Here is a 15,456-nt window from a genome sequence, read left to right on the forward strand (position 1 = left end):
CGCTAAGTTGGTCATTACACACAATAAGAAAGCCGATGTGTGTAATGACCAATGCACACGCGTTTCATACGACGTTTTTCAACACACTTGCGAGAAAAAAAAGAAACTCATATTAATCAAATTTTAATAGTTAAAACAGTTAGTATTGTGTTTTGCATCTGTCATACTGCCGGCCGCCCCTCGCCCCGGCCACGCGCAGGCGGTCGGGCGCGCCCTTGCCCGCCAGTCTGACCAATTAAAGAAGGCTCCCTTTCCATGCATATTATTAGCAATCAGTTACCTTCTTAACTGAGTCGGATAATATAATGAAAAAGCACGAGTGTAATAATACACTGAAAGAGCACGCGTGTTTAATATCTAGGATTATGAGCCAAAAATCGGTGGAATAAAAACGTTGTTTTGAGCAAGTGTGTTGAAAAAGTATTTTATTAACATCCTCAATTTTTTGACACTTCAAATATTTTAGCTATCTCTAATTTCACTTGCGTTCTGGAAAAAAACCTATGCTACATAGTTCGACTTTCAACTATTGACTATTCAATTAAGTGGGAAATATAGAAAATTAGTAAGACTTCCAGTTTTGAACACAATGCCAATGGGTATTATACAATTAGCACTACCTTTGTGCAGATTCGCAAACGCGGCAAGGATCCTAAAGTAAAGCCGATACTGATAAACAAAGAGGATCCGAGCTGCATTAGTGATCCGAGCACGCCGCCCTCCCCTACCGGCTCCGTCTCCAACCACTTTGAGGAGACCCATCCCAAGGATGAGTTTGAGCTATTGCAATCCTCTCTCGCCGCCGAAAAAGTGAGTGCGCGATCTCAGTCCGCCCTAGTCCCGTGTGTGTCCTATATAACATAGCATATTTTATTAGCTTTTTGGTGATGGTTTTAATTAGTGCCGTAGACAATTAACTTTTTTGTTTAGAGTCTGGCAAATGAAAGTTGAACTATGCTATTCATTTTCGTTAGCCAGAATATGACAAGCCGACATTAACACAAGCAGAATTAAATTAAACAATTTATATATATTGTTTTTAACTTCATAAAGTCGGATGTTATAATTTTGTTATCATTAATTTTGTTTATTATTAATTTTATGCTTTTATGATACTGGCTAATGTTTGGTAAAATGGTGGCTTATTTTTCATTCTTGTATCTTAATCTCCTGTTTGTTATAGTATGAATTTTCTCAAATGATTTTTACGCCTAAACCCTAATCTGTTAAACAAAAGCCATTGTTTCTTTTGTTGGAGCAGTGGGCTACCGTGTCTGAGTGCGTGCCAAAGCAACAATGTCGTTTAAATAGCGGCTGTATCGTGGTGGTTTTAAGGTTTAAATCTATGTAATAATATGAAAGCTCACCTATAGTATGAAGTCTTAAATGATTTTTAGGTCTCAGTCCCTAATCCGTTAAACAAAAGCCTTTGTTTTTTTTATGAAGAGGTAGGTGCCTTAGGGTCGGTTGCACCAAACCGTCTGTCACCGTTTTACCGTTCGCTAAATTTTATTGTATGGAAAGTTTCATAGTTCTCTGCTGCTTGACGTTAATCAGTCTGTTAATTATGGTTGGTGCAACTGGCCCTTAGTCGCGTAATTTGAACCATATAAATAGGACGGTAAAATTTCTTCTTAAATGAGTTTGTTCCCGTTCAGTCAGTAGCGGTAGCATTGGTAACCGCTGAACAAAAGAAACAAAGGCTTTTGTTTAACAGATTAGGGTCCTAGGCGTAGAAATCATTTGAGAAGATTCATAATATAATAAATGAGAAGTTTGTTGTACTAAATATTAACAGTTGCAGTATCTTTTGTTATCGTTTCTTTATTCACTTTACTGGAGTGGTCGCGTTGCACTCAATTTACTGGCGCCTTTGTGCGCGATTGTGGCCATTGTACAAATATGAGCATGATTTAGTTACATACCTATATGTAGGTATGTTCATATAACAGGGCATGTATGGCTAAATTACATTGCGTAATGTTACTGCAGGTGTTTTGTATCCATTATTTATACAGGTTGTATTGAAAGTAGTAAATTAAATATTCGTTCCAGTTGTCATGGCAATTAAATTCTCATGTCTTGAAATATGCAATTGCAAAAAAGTTTTAAGGTGGAAATTTTTACCTTTGTTAATGATATTGATATGTCACCTGGCACGAGATTAGAATTTTATATTTAGGTATGATTTAGATGTATGTAACACCATTTCATATAACTTAATTAATGTAAATTTGGTATCGTACTTTACAATTGAAATTTCCATGGCCAATATTGTAAGGATTTATATATTTTAAATACATAAATCAAACTATATGTTCAGTAAACACAAATATTTGGTGGTTATTTCTCTACATTTATTATGCATTCCAGAAGATGCATACATCAATTGATAAAATAATAGATATGTTTGACCTTTAGATAACATATTTGTCATACATACATTAAATAAATTTCATATTATAATTTAGTTGCATCTTACTTTATTGCGAGTAGAGGTATTGTTACACTGTAGTTACAATTAACATATAGGTAGTACTTATAATTATAACACAATTAACTATTGTAGTAAAATACCCAGTTGACATTTCATATCCAATAACAGGGTGAAAATTGTTAAATTTTGTTTTAAAATGGGGTTTTAAGACTAGTAATGTTAAAGTTATGTAGTTAATAGTTACCTACTTTTAATATTACTGCCCTATTGCCCCTATTTCAAAATAGAGTCCTTACATTTAAATTTAATCTAAATGCTTCCTTTCGTTGTCCTTCTTGTTCTTGTATTTTTAATGTTTAACAAATTCTGTATAACTATGTTAGTATTTATCACCTACAGGCCGCCATTATTTATATAACAAGGGTCTATTATAATATAAACAGTTATTTTAAGTATACTTAGAAAATATATTATATGAAATTGTTTTCCAATCAATGCATCTTATTACTAAATCAGCAACAATAATTACTACTCACACACACAACACATATGCAAAATCATGGTAATGTCAAATGGACCTCGCAATAATGCACGAAAATAGAAAACGAGTTGCACTCGCAGAATAAATAGTTGGAGCCTTTAAGCCCGTTTGTATGGTTTCGTTTACCTTCCAAAATGTTGATTTGATAGTAACCATAAAATGAACTTTTAGACTCCCGAGAAGAGAGAAGAAGTGGTTGAGAAGAAGGAGAAGCCCGCGAAGGCAGCGAAGGCCGGTAAAGGCAAGCAGCCGGCGCCCGAACCCGCCAAGGAGGAGCGCGAGCGCCACAACAGTGGCGAGGCGCCCAAGGAACAACGCAGGGGTATGTACCGCAGCTAACTGCTAAATGCAAGAACTCGCTGCCTAATTTAGACAAAGAGGGGCGTACCCAAACAAAAGCAGCGAAACCGTCAAGGAGCAACACAAAGGTGTCTGTATACTCTAGTCTCTCTAGGAAGATGTGGTTCAGAAACTCAGAATCCTGTATAGACAGGTATGTCTGCTAAAGCCAAACAGCGATCGCCCGAAACCGCAAAAAAACAACGCAAGGGTAGGTATGCTTGTTTAATGCAATCACGAGAAAGGTTTTCTTTTATTTGCTAGAAAGATGTGGTGTACAGCCACACGCTAGGGTCCAGTACCTGGACAATGGTGGACTGATGAAAATGGATGAAATGGTACTCTTGCGCTGCGTGTGCCTGCACAGACCGCATAAGTTAAGGTGGGCAGCGATAGCAAGGAAAAGTTCGTCAAGGCCGTGAAGTTCGCTAAGGCAAGCAGCCATCGTCCGAATCGTTAATTAAATAGTTTAGAAATACGTGAGTGCAATTTTATGGATATTCTGCGCACTCTTTGTTGTTTCTTCTATATTAATCGCCATCTTAATTAAGTTAGTGAGGTCGCAATGATAAACGAGCCTTAATTGACCATGGACTCGTAACTTTTTCTCGGGTATCCAAGCTCCCTTTTAATTAATTGGTATTATAATTGAACAAAATCTTTTAATTGTATTTGTATATTTAAAAAAAAACAATACTTATTTGCACAAACTATAGTAATATTACAAAATGTCTCTTGTAAATAGTTGTAGTGGAATGTGTGAAAGGTCTCGGTACACATGTACAGCTTCGAATGATATGACCTACGTTTTAATGTGTGACATTCTCAGTAAAAGGTGTCAACTTGTTGATTGTCAATTAGGACGACTATCATTTGCAACTTTGAGCACTAGCACTTTATGGGCGACCGACGAAGTGGCGCCTTTTGTCTGAGATTATAGAATAGAATAGAATAGAATAGAAAGTTCTTTATTGTTTATCATTTTTGTTACATACAAATATGTCCGCTAAAGGGGTGTGTCCTTAATGTAATATGTCTTAAAGATCTATACATTTATTTTATGTCGTGTAGCCAATTTACGGCTCACAAGAAAGTGTAATGACCTACGTTAGTAATGTAATTACACTTTTTATTTTATTTTTATTAATTGTTATTTAGTTTTATTTTAAAAGATGCTCCCTCGAGGGTAGACTCCTTTTACTCACGTATTTATGTCTATCTTTTTTACTGACATAATCTATTTCGCCGATTCTGTTGCTGTACATCATCGGGTTGTATTGACCGTACTTAACATATTGTGGGCCAGGGTTCTCTAATCCCGGGATGCACAAATTATTGAGCTTATCTAGCATGTCTCGGTGTAAGTCATGAAGTCTAAGATGCCATGGGTCTTCATCTAATAAGTCCCATACCATTTCTGTGGGTATTGAACGAGGAAAACCTCCCGCAGACTTAAGAGCCATGCGGTATTGCCTTTCAAGCGTTAAAAGGTTCGTCTTGCTTACTCGAGGGAGTAGTTGTACTATTCCATAGTCTAGTATGGGCAGGAGACAAGCCTGAATAACCTTTAGTTTGGTTTCTATGTTTACATTTGAGTAGTAGCCGATTATAGGTGCTAACATTCCTCTGACATTTTTAGCTTTTCGTACGACGCTTTTGACGTGTTCGTTCATGCTCAGTCGTTTATCAAATTGGACACCTAGGTATCGAACACAGTTTTTGTATTCAAGATGGACTCCTTTTAATTTGACTGTCGGTTTATAACCGTTTGGGTTACGCACACTACGTACTCTTTTATTAGTGAACATTATGCACTCTGTTTTATCAACGTTACAGCGTAGTCCCCAACGTTCATAATAATCGACTATTTGATTGGCAGCCCATGTAGCGCGCCGTGTAGCTTGATCCGGCCGAAGTGCTGAATTTAAAATACACAAATCGTCGGCATACTGTGAAAGCATCTGCCCTGCTATATTTGTCTTCGGTATATCATGCACATACAGATTAAATATTAAAGGCCCCAGGATGGACCCTTGAGGCACTCCGTGCGGGACTTCCACTTCCTCTCCAGTCGTTGTTCGGAACCTTCCTCGCACCTTTCTATTTAACAGATAGTTTCAATCATTTTAATAATATTATTACTGACATCCTTTTCCATTAGTTTGGAATGTAAGGCCTTTGTGGTTTATTGAGTCAAAAGCCTTACTCAAGTCCGTTGAAATCATAGCAACACTGTGCCCTTCTTCTAAAGCATCTGAAATATACTTTGATGTTCGCAGAATCTGTGTCCCTGTGCCTCTTTTGTGCATAAAACCATGTTGGTAATCCGGAATTAAATGTTGACATGCCATTAGAATGCGGCCATATATTATTCTTTCGCAAATCTTACCCATGACGTTTAGTAGTGTAATGGGTCTATAAGATTTAGCGTCCTTATAGTTTTTCCCAGCTTTGTGTAGAAAAATACATTCGCCCAATTTCCACCTCCTTGGATAGTAACCAGTTATTAGGACGTAGTTTATGAGATTATAGACACGGGTAACGTATTGACACGACACAAGTGCAAGCTATCTTCTGTTTCAGTTATGATCTAAAGTAAACAGCATCAATAATGACTACACATGTAACACAGTCATGATTCCATACTTTGTAGTAGATAGGTACAATGTTCGTATCGGTTTTATAGAGTAAACATGAAATGGTTCTTATCTAGTAAGCAAACGATAGCACATCGCGATTATGGATCAGGATTCGTCTAATTAATTCGATTTATAGTTAAACTACATCTATTAACATCAACGAATTTTACATTTTTATCACAAAATATTGAACAACATATTTGCAACAAATCCAAACTAATATTATGTATAAATGCGAAAGTGTGTGTCTGTAATACCTCTTCACGCTTAAACCGCTGAACCGGTTTGGACAGAATTTGGTATGGATATAGTTTGGGCCACGAGAAAGGACAGGGTAGTTTTTATCAATCATCATCATGATTAGAGGCCAAAAGCTAGTAAATAAATAATCTTAATCCTGATTTCTGATCGAAACAAGCAATTCCAAGAATTTACACTTTCGCTAGTTAGTATCAAGTGCAGCAACGGCTAATAACATTGGTCAACATTTTTTATTTATAAGTAACAGGATTCAATACTTCCCACAATATAATTCAAATATAGCAAAATACCCAAAGTTATGAACCAGGCTAGTTACTATATATAATAAGTTTACAGCTTAAATTTTGTCCATTTTTAAAAAATGTATCAAATTCATAGGTAATAAAAAGGCGGACAAAAAACAAGCGGAAGATGAGGCTCGAGCGGAGGTGATCCCCCCGCTGAACGTGCCGCAGCCCAGCGAGCTCACCACCGACAAGCTGCTCAAGCAGGCGCTGGCCGCCGCGCCCGCCCCCGCCCCCGCGTCCGCGTCCGCCTCCGCCCCCGTACCCCCTCCGGCGGGCAGGAACAAGAAGAAGAAGCCCGAGCCTAATGTGCTTTCGCTTATGGGTAATTTACATTTACATGAACTTATCATTGATTCAAAGGTTTTTTTAAATGCCACAAGTCTACTAAGTTACTTTGTGATGGAGGTTACTTCTCGCCGAAAATTCGATTTAGGTACTCGTTAATAATACAGTCGCGGCCGCGATCATGATACGGCATTTGGTGATATAATTTTTTTATTTTTTATTTATATATTCAAATTTACAACTTACTTACTAAACATTTATATTCTCGCCAAAATGTTACGTTTGATGGCGATTTACGCGCGGGGGGATTCCGTTGTTTGACATAATTATTGAAAGTCATAATGCAATGATTGTCAGATTATCATTAGTCATAATTCTGAAACCGTTAACATTTCAGGATTTTCGTGAGGATACCCTGTAGATAGGTTACGTTAGGTTTGTTTTATGGCAACTGTGAAAAGTTACGCGTTTCTGAGAAAAGCCAAATTATGACTAACTCAAATTCGGACAAACAATACATTATGATTTATGACTTAAAACCTTATGAGAAACAAGAGAGTCGAAATATGTCGTGTTCGGCGGGTGGTCTTATATTAAATTGGGAATTCATTGCTTTTATTGTTCAGTTTTTTTAAGGGAATTTTATGATGAAGGCATAAACAAATAAACACTATTGTATAAATAAACGTGATATGTGACAGCAGCCGGTGACGGCGGCGGCGTCAACGTCGGCGAGCTCGTCCGCGTAGTGCGCGACGCGGCGCTCTCCCGCACCGAGATACAGATCCTCACCGACGCGCTGCTCAACAAGCACCACGACCCGCTGCCGCAGCACTCCGAGTGGACCGAGGTAAGTCTCCGGTGACGGCGGCGGCGTCAACGTCGGCGAGCTCGTCCGCGTAGTGCGCGACGCGGCGCTCTCCCGCACCGAGATACAGATCCTCACCGACGCGCTGCTCAACAAGCACCACGACCCGCTGCCGCAGCACTCCGAGTGGACCGAGGTAAGTCTCCGGTGACGGCGGCGGCGTCAACGTCGGCGAGCTCGTCCGCGTAGTGCGCGACGCGGCGCTCTCCCGCACCGAGATACAGATCCTCACCGACGCGCTGCTCAACAAGCACCACGACCCGCTGCCGCAGCACTCCGAGTGGACCGAGGTAAGTCTCCGGTGACGGCGGCGGCGTCAACGTCGGCGAGCTCGTCCGCGTAGTGCGCGACGCGGCGCTCTCCCGCACCGAGATACAGATCCTCACCGACGCGCTGCTCAACAAGCACCACGACCCGCTGCCGCAGCACTCCGAGTGGACCGAGGTAAGTCTCCGGTGACGGCGGCGGCGTCAACGTCGGCGAGCTCGTCCGCGTAGTGCGCGACGCGGCGCTCTCCCGCACCGAGATACAGATCCTCACCGACGCGCTGCTCAACAAGCACCACGACCCGCTGCCGCAGCACTCCGAGTGGACCGAGGTAAGTCTCCGGTGACGGCGGCGGCGTCAACGTCGGCGAGCTCGTCCGCGTAGTGCGCGACGCGGCGCTCTCCCGCACCGAGATACAGATCCTCACCGACGCGCTGCTCAACAAGCACCACGACCCGCTGCCGCAGCACTCCGAGTGGACCGAGGTAAGTCTTACCCTTACCAGAATGGTGGCAGACAAGCGTACATTGCACTTAAAGGAACGCGAAGGGAGGGAGGAAGGAAAAAAATTATAAAATACGGTCGAGTTGATAACCTTCTCCTGTTTTGAAATCTGGTAAAAATACGAGTACTAAAATAACATGAAACTTGACATGAACATTCGAGTTGTCATGTCTATGTCTGTACATGACTCTTAACCAACCAAGAATACTTCCTAACATCTCATCGGTCGCAATGGAAAGGGACTGTTGTTCATACATTACATTTTATATTTTTAGGGACCTAACGACCCAATGCAGAAGCTGAAGAAGCAACTCGCCGACAAGGAGAAAGCTCTGGCCGACGAAGTCGAGGCTTCGCAAGCACTGCAAGCGAAATTGAAGGAATTGAGGTATGCGAGAAATACATTAATATTAAACTTGATCAACATAACTAAGTAGTATGGATATTTAAATCTCAAAAATATACAAAGATACGTCTTATATAAGTGTAGGCTGTGTAAAAATGATTTTTGTGTTTTAGCGAATAAAAGTATTTTTAGGGTCCTCTTGCCTTACAGTCAACTTCACGGACATACCCCAAAAGATTAAAAATACACGCTTAATATCAAAACATCCTAAAATATGTCAAAAAGCTAAAAAAATAAAGTAGGAAAAAGTTACATAATTATACCTACCCTTTAATCACATGACAAAATGTTGAATTGGCAACTATCACAGCCAAAGTTATTTACTTTTAAAATGTTCTATTATTATTTTTACCAAATTGTCAATGAGTAGTATAAAATCCATCGCTTAAAAGATCACACTTTTCTATTGAATTGTTTCCATACTTTTGGCCTGGGGTGTAACCCTCCCGCACACTGTCGTTGGGCAGAATTCTGGATCACTGTCTAATTAAAACACTATGGCAAAATCTTCTTTCCTTTTTAGTATCCGCGCAGGCGAAGTGTAAAACGAAGTGTATTACTTGAGCATAATTATAAATTAAAAACTGATTATCAACTTACTTTTTAAAATAATACCGCAGTTAAAATAGTATCTTTGTACAATCTACAATTTCGTACAGGGCCACACTGAACGCCGAGCGCGGGCGCGTAACCGCGGCGACGCGCGCGCACGAGCTGGCGGCCGAGGCGGCGCGCGCCGAGATACACACGCACCACACGCGCGTCAAGCGCCTCGCCGAGGACAACCACCAGCTGCAGCAGGAGAACAGGCTAGTGAGTAACGACACTTTACCAAACAAACACCTATGTAACTCCGCACGAGCTGGCGGCCGAGGCGGCGCGCGCCGAGATACACACGCACCACACGCGCGTCAAGCGCCTCGCCGAGGACAACCACCAGCTGCAGCAGGAGAACAGGCTAGTGAGTAACGACACTTTACTAAACAAACACCTATGTAACTCCGCACGAGCTGGCGGCCGAGGCGGCGCGCGCCGAGATACACACGCACCACACGCGCGTCAAGCGCCTCGCCGAGGACAACCACCAGCTGCAGCAGGAGAACAGGCTAGTGAGTAACGACACTTTACCAAACAAACACCTATGTAACTCCGCACGAGCTGGCGGCCGAGGCGGCGCGCGCCGAGATACACACGCACCACACGCGCGTCAAGCGCCTCGCCGAGGACAACCACCAGCTGCAGCAGGAGAACAGGCTAGTGAGTAACGACACTTTACCAAACAAACACCTATGTAACTCCGCACGAGCTGGCGGCCGAGGCGGCGCGCGCCGAGATACACACGCACCACACGCGCGTCAAGCGCCTCGCCGAGGACAACCACCAGCTGCAGCAGGAGAACAGGCTAGTGAGTAACGACACTTTACTAAACAAACACCTATGTAACTCCGCACGAGCTGGCGGCCGAGGCGGCGCGCGCCGAGATACACACGCACCACACGCGCGTCAAGCGCCTCGCCGAGGACAACCACCAGCTGCAGCAGGAGAACAGGCTAGTGAGTAACGACACTTTACCAAACAAACACCTATGTAACTCCGCACGAGCTGGCGGCCGAGGCGGCGCGCGCCGAGATACACACGCACCACACGCGCGTCAAGCGCCTCGCCGAGGACAACCACCAGCTGCAGCAGGAGAACAGGCTAGTGAGTAACGACACTTTACCAAACAAACACCTATGTAACTCCGCACGAGCTGGCGGCCGAGGCGGCGCGCGCCGAGATACACCCGCACCACACGCGCGTCAAGCGCCTCGCCGAGGACAACCACCAGCTGCAGCAGGAGAACAGGCTAGTGAGTAACGACACTTTACCAAACAAACACCTATGTAACTCCGCACGAGTTGGCGGCCGAGGCGGCGCGCGCCGAGATACACACGCACCACACGCGCGTCAAGCGCCTCGCCGAGGACAACCACCAGCTGCAGCAGGAGAACAGGCTAGTGAGTAACGACACTTTACCAAACAAACACCTATGTAACTCCGCACGAGCTGGCGGCCGAGGCGGCGCGCGCCGAGATACACACGCACCACACGCGCGTCAAGCGCCTCGCCGAGGACAACCACCAGCTGCAGCAGGAGAACAGGCTAGTGAGTAACGACACTTTACCAAACAAACACCTATGTAACTCCGCACGAGCTGGCGGCCGAGGCGGCGCGCGCCGAGATACACCCGCACCACACGCGCGTCAAGCGCCTCGCCGAGGACAACCACCAGCTGCAGCAGGAGAACAGGCTAGTGAGTAACGACACTTTACCAAACAAACACCTATGTAACTCCGCACGAGTTGGCGGCCGAGGCGGCGCGCGCCGAGATACACACGCACCACACGCGCGTCAAGCGCCTCGCCGAGGACAACCACCAGCTGCAGCAGGAGAACAGGCTAGTGAGTAACGACACTTTACCAAACAAACACCTATGTAACTCCGCACGAGCTGGCGGCCGAGGCGGCGCGCGCCGAGATACACACGCACCACACGCGCGTCAAGCGCCTCGCCGAGGACAACCACCAGCTGCAGCAGGAGAACAGGCTAGTGAGTAACGACACTTTACCAAACAAACACCTATGTAACTCCGCACGAGCTGGCGGCCGAGGCGGCGCGCGCCGAGATACACACGCACCACACGCGCGTCAAGCGCCTCGCCGAGGACAACCACCAGCTGCAGCAGGAGAACAGGCTAGTGAGTAACGACACTTTACCAAACAAACACCTATGTAACTCCGCACGAGCTGGCGGCCGAGGCGGCGCGCGCCGAGATACACACGCACCACACGCGCGTCAAGCGCCTCGCCGAGGACAACCACCAGCTGCCGCAGGAGAACAGGCTAGTGAGTAACGACACTTTACCAAACAAACACCTATGTAACTCCGCACGAGCTGGCGGCCGAGGCGGCGCGCGCCGAGATACACACGCACCACACGCGCGTCAAGCGCCTCGCCGAGGACAACCACCAGCTGCAGCAGGAGAACAGGCTAGTGAGTAACGACACTTTACCAAACAAACACCTATGTAACTCCGCACGAGCTGGCGGCCGAGGCGGCGCGCGCCGAGATACACACGCACCACACGCGCGTCAAGCGCCTCGCCGAGGACAACCACCAGCTGCAGCAGGAGAACAGGCTAGTGAGTAACGACACTTTACCAAACAAACACCTATGTAACTCCGCACGAGTTGGCGGCCGAGGCGGCGCGCGCCGAGATACACACGCACCACACGCGCGTCAAGCGCCTCGCCGAGGACAACCACCAGCTGCAGCAGGAGAACAGGCTAGTGAGTAACGACACTTTACCAAACAAACACCTATGTAACTCCGCACAAGCTGGCGGCCGAGGCGGCGCGCGCCGAGATACACACGCACCACACGCGCGTCAAGCGCCTCGCCGAGGACAACCACCAGCTGCAGCAGGAGAACAGGCTAGTGAGTAACGACACTTTACCAAACAAACACCTATGTAACTCCGCACGAGCTGGCGGCCGAGGCGGCGCGCGCCGAGATACACACGCACCACACGCGCGTCAAGCGCCTCGCCGAGGACAACCACCAGCTGCAGCAGGAGAACAGGCTAGTGAGTAACGACACTTTACCAAACAAACACCTATGTAACTCCGCACGAGTTGGCGGCCGAGGCGGCGCGCGCCGAGATACACACGCACCACACGCGCGTCAAGCGCCTCGCCGAGGACAACCACCAGCTGCAGCAGGAGAACAGGCTAGTGAGTAACGACACTTTACCAAACAAACACCTATGTAACTCCGCACGAGCTGGCGGCCGAGGCGGCGCGCGCCGAGATACACACGCACCACACGCGCGTCAAGCGCCTCGCCGAGGACAACCCACCAGCTGCAGCAGGAGAACAGGCTAGTGAGTAACGACACTTTACCAAACAAACACCTATGTAACTCCGCACGAGTTGGCGGCCGAGGCGGCGCGCGCCGAGATACACACGCACCACACGCGCGTCAAGCGCCTCGCCGAGGACAACCACCAGCTGCAGCAGGAGAACAGGCTAGTGAGTAACGACACTTTACCAAACAAACACCTATGTAACTCCGCACGAGCTGGCGGCCGAGGCGGCGCGCGCCGAGATACACACGCACCACACGCGCGTCAAGCGCCTCGCCGAGGACAACCACCAGCTGCAGCAGGAGAACAGGCTAGTGAGTAACGACACTTTACCAAACAAACACCTATGTAACTCCGCACGAGCTGGCGGCCGAGGCGGCGCGCGCCGAGATACACACGCACCACACGCGCGTCAAGCGCCTCGCCGAGGACAACCACCAGCTGCAGCAGGAGAACAGGCTAGTGAGTAACGACACTTTACCAAACAAACACCTATGTAACTCCGCACGAGTTGGCGGCCGAGGCGGCGCGCGCCGAGATACACACGCACCACACGCGCGTCAAGCGCCTCGCCGAGGACAACCACCAGCTGCAGCAGGAGAACAGGCTAGTGAGTAACGACACTTTACCAAACAAACACCTATGTAACTCCGCACGAGCTGGCGGCCGAGGCGGCGCGCGCCGAGATACACACGCACCACACGCGCGTCAAGCGCCTCGCCGAGGACAACCACCAGCTGCAGCAGGAGAACAGGCTAGTGAGTAACGACACTTTACCAAACAAACACCTATGTAACTCCGTATACGTGCCTCGAAAATAAAGAAAATCGAGTGTGGGGGATGGTCTAATAGGCAGGTCTAAACAGTATGAGACGCTTTGTGAGGCAATTGCCAAGCGAAACATTTTAATCTTTGGTCTGTCGGTACGTGCATCGCCCGAGGCATTGCGTTCGCGAGTGTGTTTGCCTTGGGCGAAGCAGGATTTCGCAGGTCGAGCTACTTTCCAACCAAAAATGCAACCTCATCGAGTTAGGGTTCGTTAAGACTACTAGTGACTAGTGTTGTTACTGATAATCATAAAATTTTGTAACAAAAATAAAATTGGTAAGTTGTGTTAAATAGTTTTAACACCTGAGAATTTAAATTTGTGTTATATTTGCAGCTTCAATCTAAACTCGCCGCGGAGGGTGAATTCCAACAACAGAGAGCACAGATGGAGATGCACATACAGCAACTTTCTGAGGTGAGTTATGAAGTAGGAATATTACGATTTACCATACACCCTTTTGATCCCAATTTCATTGTTAAACCGTAAACAAACAATTAATAGCCAATTGAGGCTCGTAATGGGTTTATGAATATTTACGAAAATCATTTAGGTGTGAAGCCGTAGCGTCGATCGGATCAAACAATTTTGGAATGTTTCGGGCTAATGTATGTGTATGTGTATGTGTTGTCTCGTTACCGTCACCGTCACCGTCACCGTCACCGTCAGGCGGAGGCGTCGCTGGTGGCGCAGCTGCAGGCGCTGCAGGCGGAGCTGGCGGCGCGCGCGCTCGAGGTGGCCGGCGCGCGGTGCGACGCGGGCGCCGCCAGGGACGCCGCCATCATGGCCCAGCAGCACGCCGCCGAGCTCGCCCAGCAGCTCGAGCAGCTCTCCCGGGACCACGCCCGCGCCATGCAGGAGCGACAAGCCGGTAACACCCAGTTTACCTCAAACTATATCAAGTCGCTCGAAAAATGTCAAATAGCATTCGTTCATTCATTTCATCTCCTAGATCTGCTACAGCTTTAGTGAATAGAGTTTTACTTACTGGTGGTCGTCATAAGACATTTTTTCGGGGTAATACTAGGTATTTCAAGAGGAAGTGATGTATGAGGTGTTTTGTCAAAAGTACTCACGCGAGCAGTCGTGATTTTTGCATTTGGCGGCTAAAACCCTGGTCGCTGGATGCCACTATTATGTTTAGTTTTTCTTCTACCTGGGCCACCATTGTTTTTAACGGGTAATCTGAGACATTAGACATAATACATCACAATCACATTTGTTACAGCCATCGTAGATCTCCAGAACAACGTGCAAAGACTCATGAGTCGCGCACAGTTCGCCGAGGGTAACTTGGACAAGCAGAAGGAGGAGGCAGACGCACAAATCAAACAGGTTACAAGTCTATCTTGTTTCTCATACTCTGCAGGCTATACCTAATTTTGTGCTAGGTAGGGCAATTACATTCGTAACGCAGTAAGCGGAAATGGGAAGAGAAAAGCTGAAGATGAAATACAAATCCCCATCATATCTTTTCGAGAAGTTGTCCTGGACCAGGACCACCTGTAGGCCACTTGGGGGCACGTAATTACAGTGTACACTTGTGTCACACCTCGACATGCTTCGGCAGCTTTTCGTGGGAGCTTCCGGTACATGGCAACCAGGTGCTGGAATAATATCCCACCACCCCTCGGGAACCTACAAAGTATAATTCAGTTTTCAGTCATTTATTGCCTTCATAGGTACATAATAAGGTATTACATAAGAATTTTGATCAGCTATGAACCCTGTAAGGGCACTGCAACTTAATTTTTTATTTTTTTTTTTATTATTTATTGAGAAACAAACAGTCTTAAAGTAAACATAAGCAACTTAGCTAATAGCTACAAATTGATTTTTTATAGACCTATAGTTTCCTAAATCACATATCGAGGTACAATTAAAAAGTAATG

At 46.1% G+C, this 15,456-nt stretch overlaps 1 protein-coding gene across 1 annotated transcript in view; it reads left to right on the forward strand.

The window, feature by feature from the left end:
- Window positions 1-15,456, forward strand: part of LOC134748331 (ribosome-binding protein 1) — a 32,867-nt gene that overhangs the window by 3,911 nt on the left and 13,500 nt on the right. Inside the window, exons 4-12 of the mRNA XM_063683098.1 lie at window positions 631-810; window positions 3,150-3,300; window positions 6,596-6,826; window positions 7,491-7,639; window positions 8,704-8,816; window positions 9,494-9,647; window positions 13,901-13,981; window positions 14,234-14,435; window positions 14,793-14,899. Coding sequence (XP_063539168.1) covers window positions 631-810; window positions 3,150-3,300; window positions 6,596-6,826; window positions 7,491-7,639; window positions 8,704-8,816; window positions 9,494-9,647; window positions 13,901-13,981; window positions 14,234-14,435; window positions 14,793-14,899 — 1,368 coding nt within the window. The remainder of the gene's footprint in view (window positions 1-630; window positions 811-3,149; window positions 3,301-6,595; window positions 6,827-7,490; window positions 7,640-8,703; window positions 8,817-9,493; window positions 9,648-13,900; window positions 13,982-14,233; window positions 14,436-14,792; window positions 14,900-15,456) is intronic.

This window comes from Cydia strobilella, chromosome 16, assembly GCF_947568885.1.
Source record: "Cydia strobilella chromosome 16, ilCydStro3.1, whole genome shotgun sequence".
NCBI classification, from domain to species: domain Eukaryota; kingdom Metazoa; phylum Arthropoda; class Insecta; order Lepidoptera; family Tortricidae; genus Cydia; species Cydia strobilella.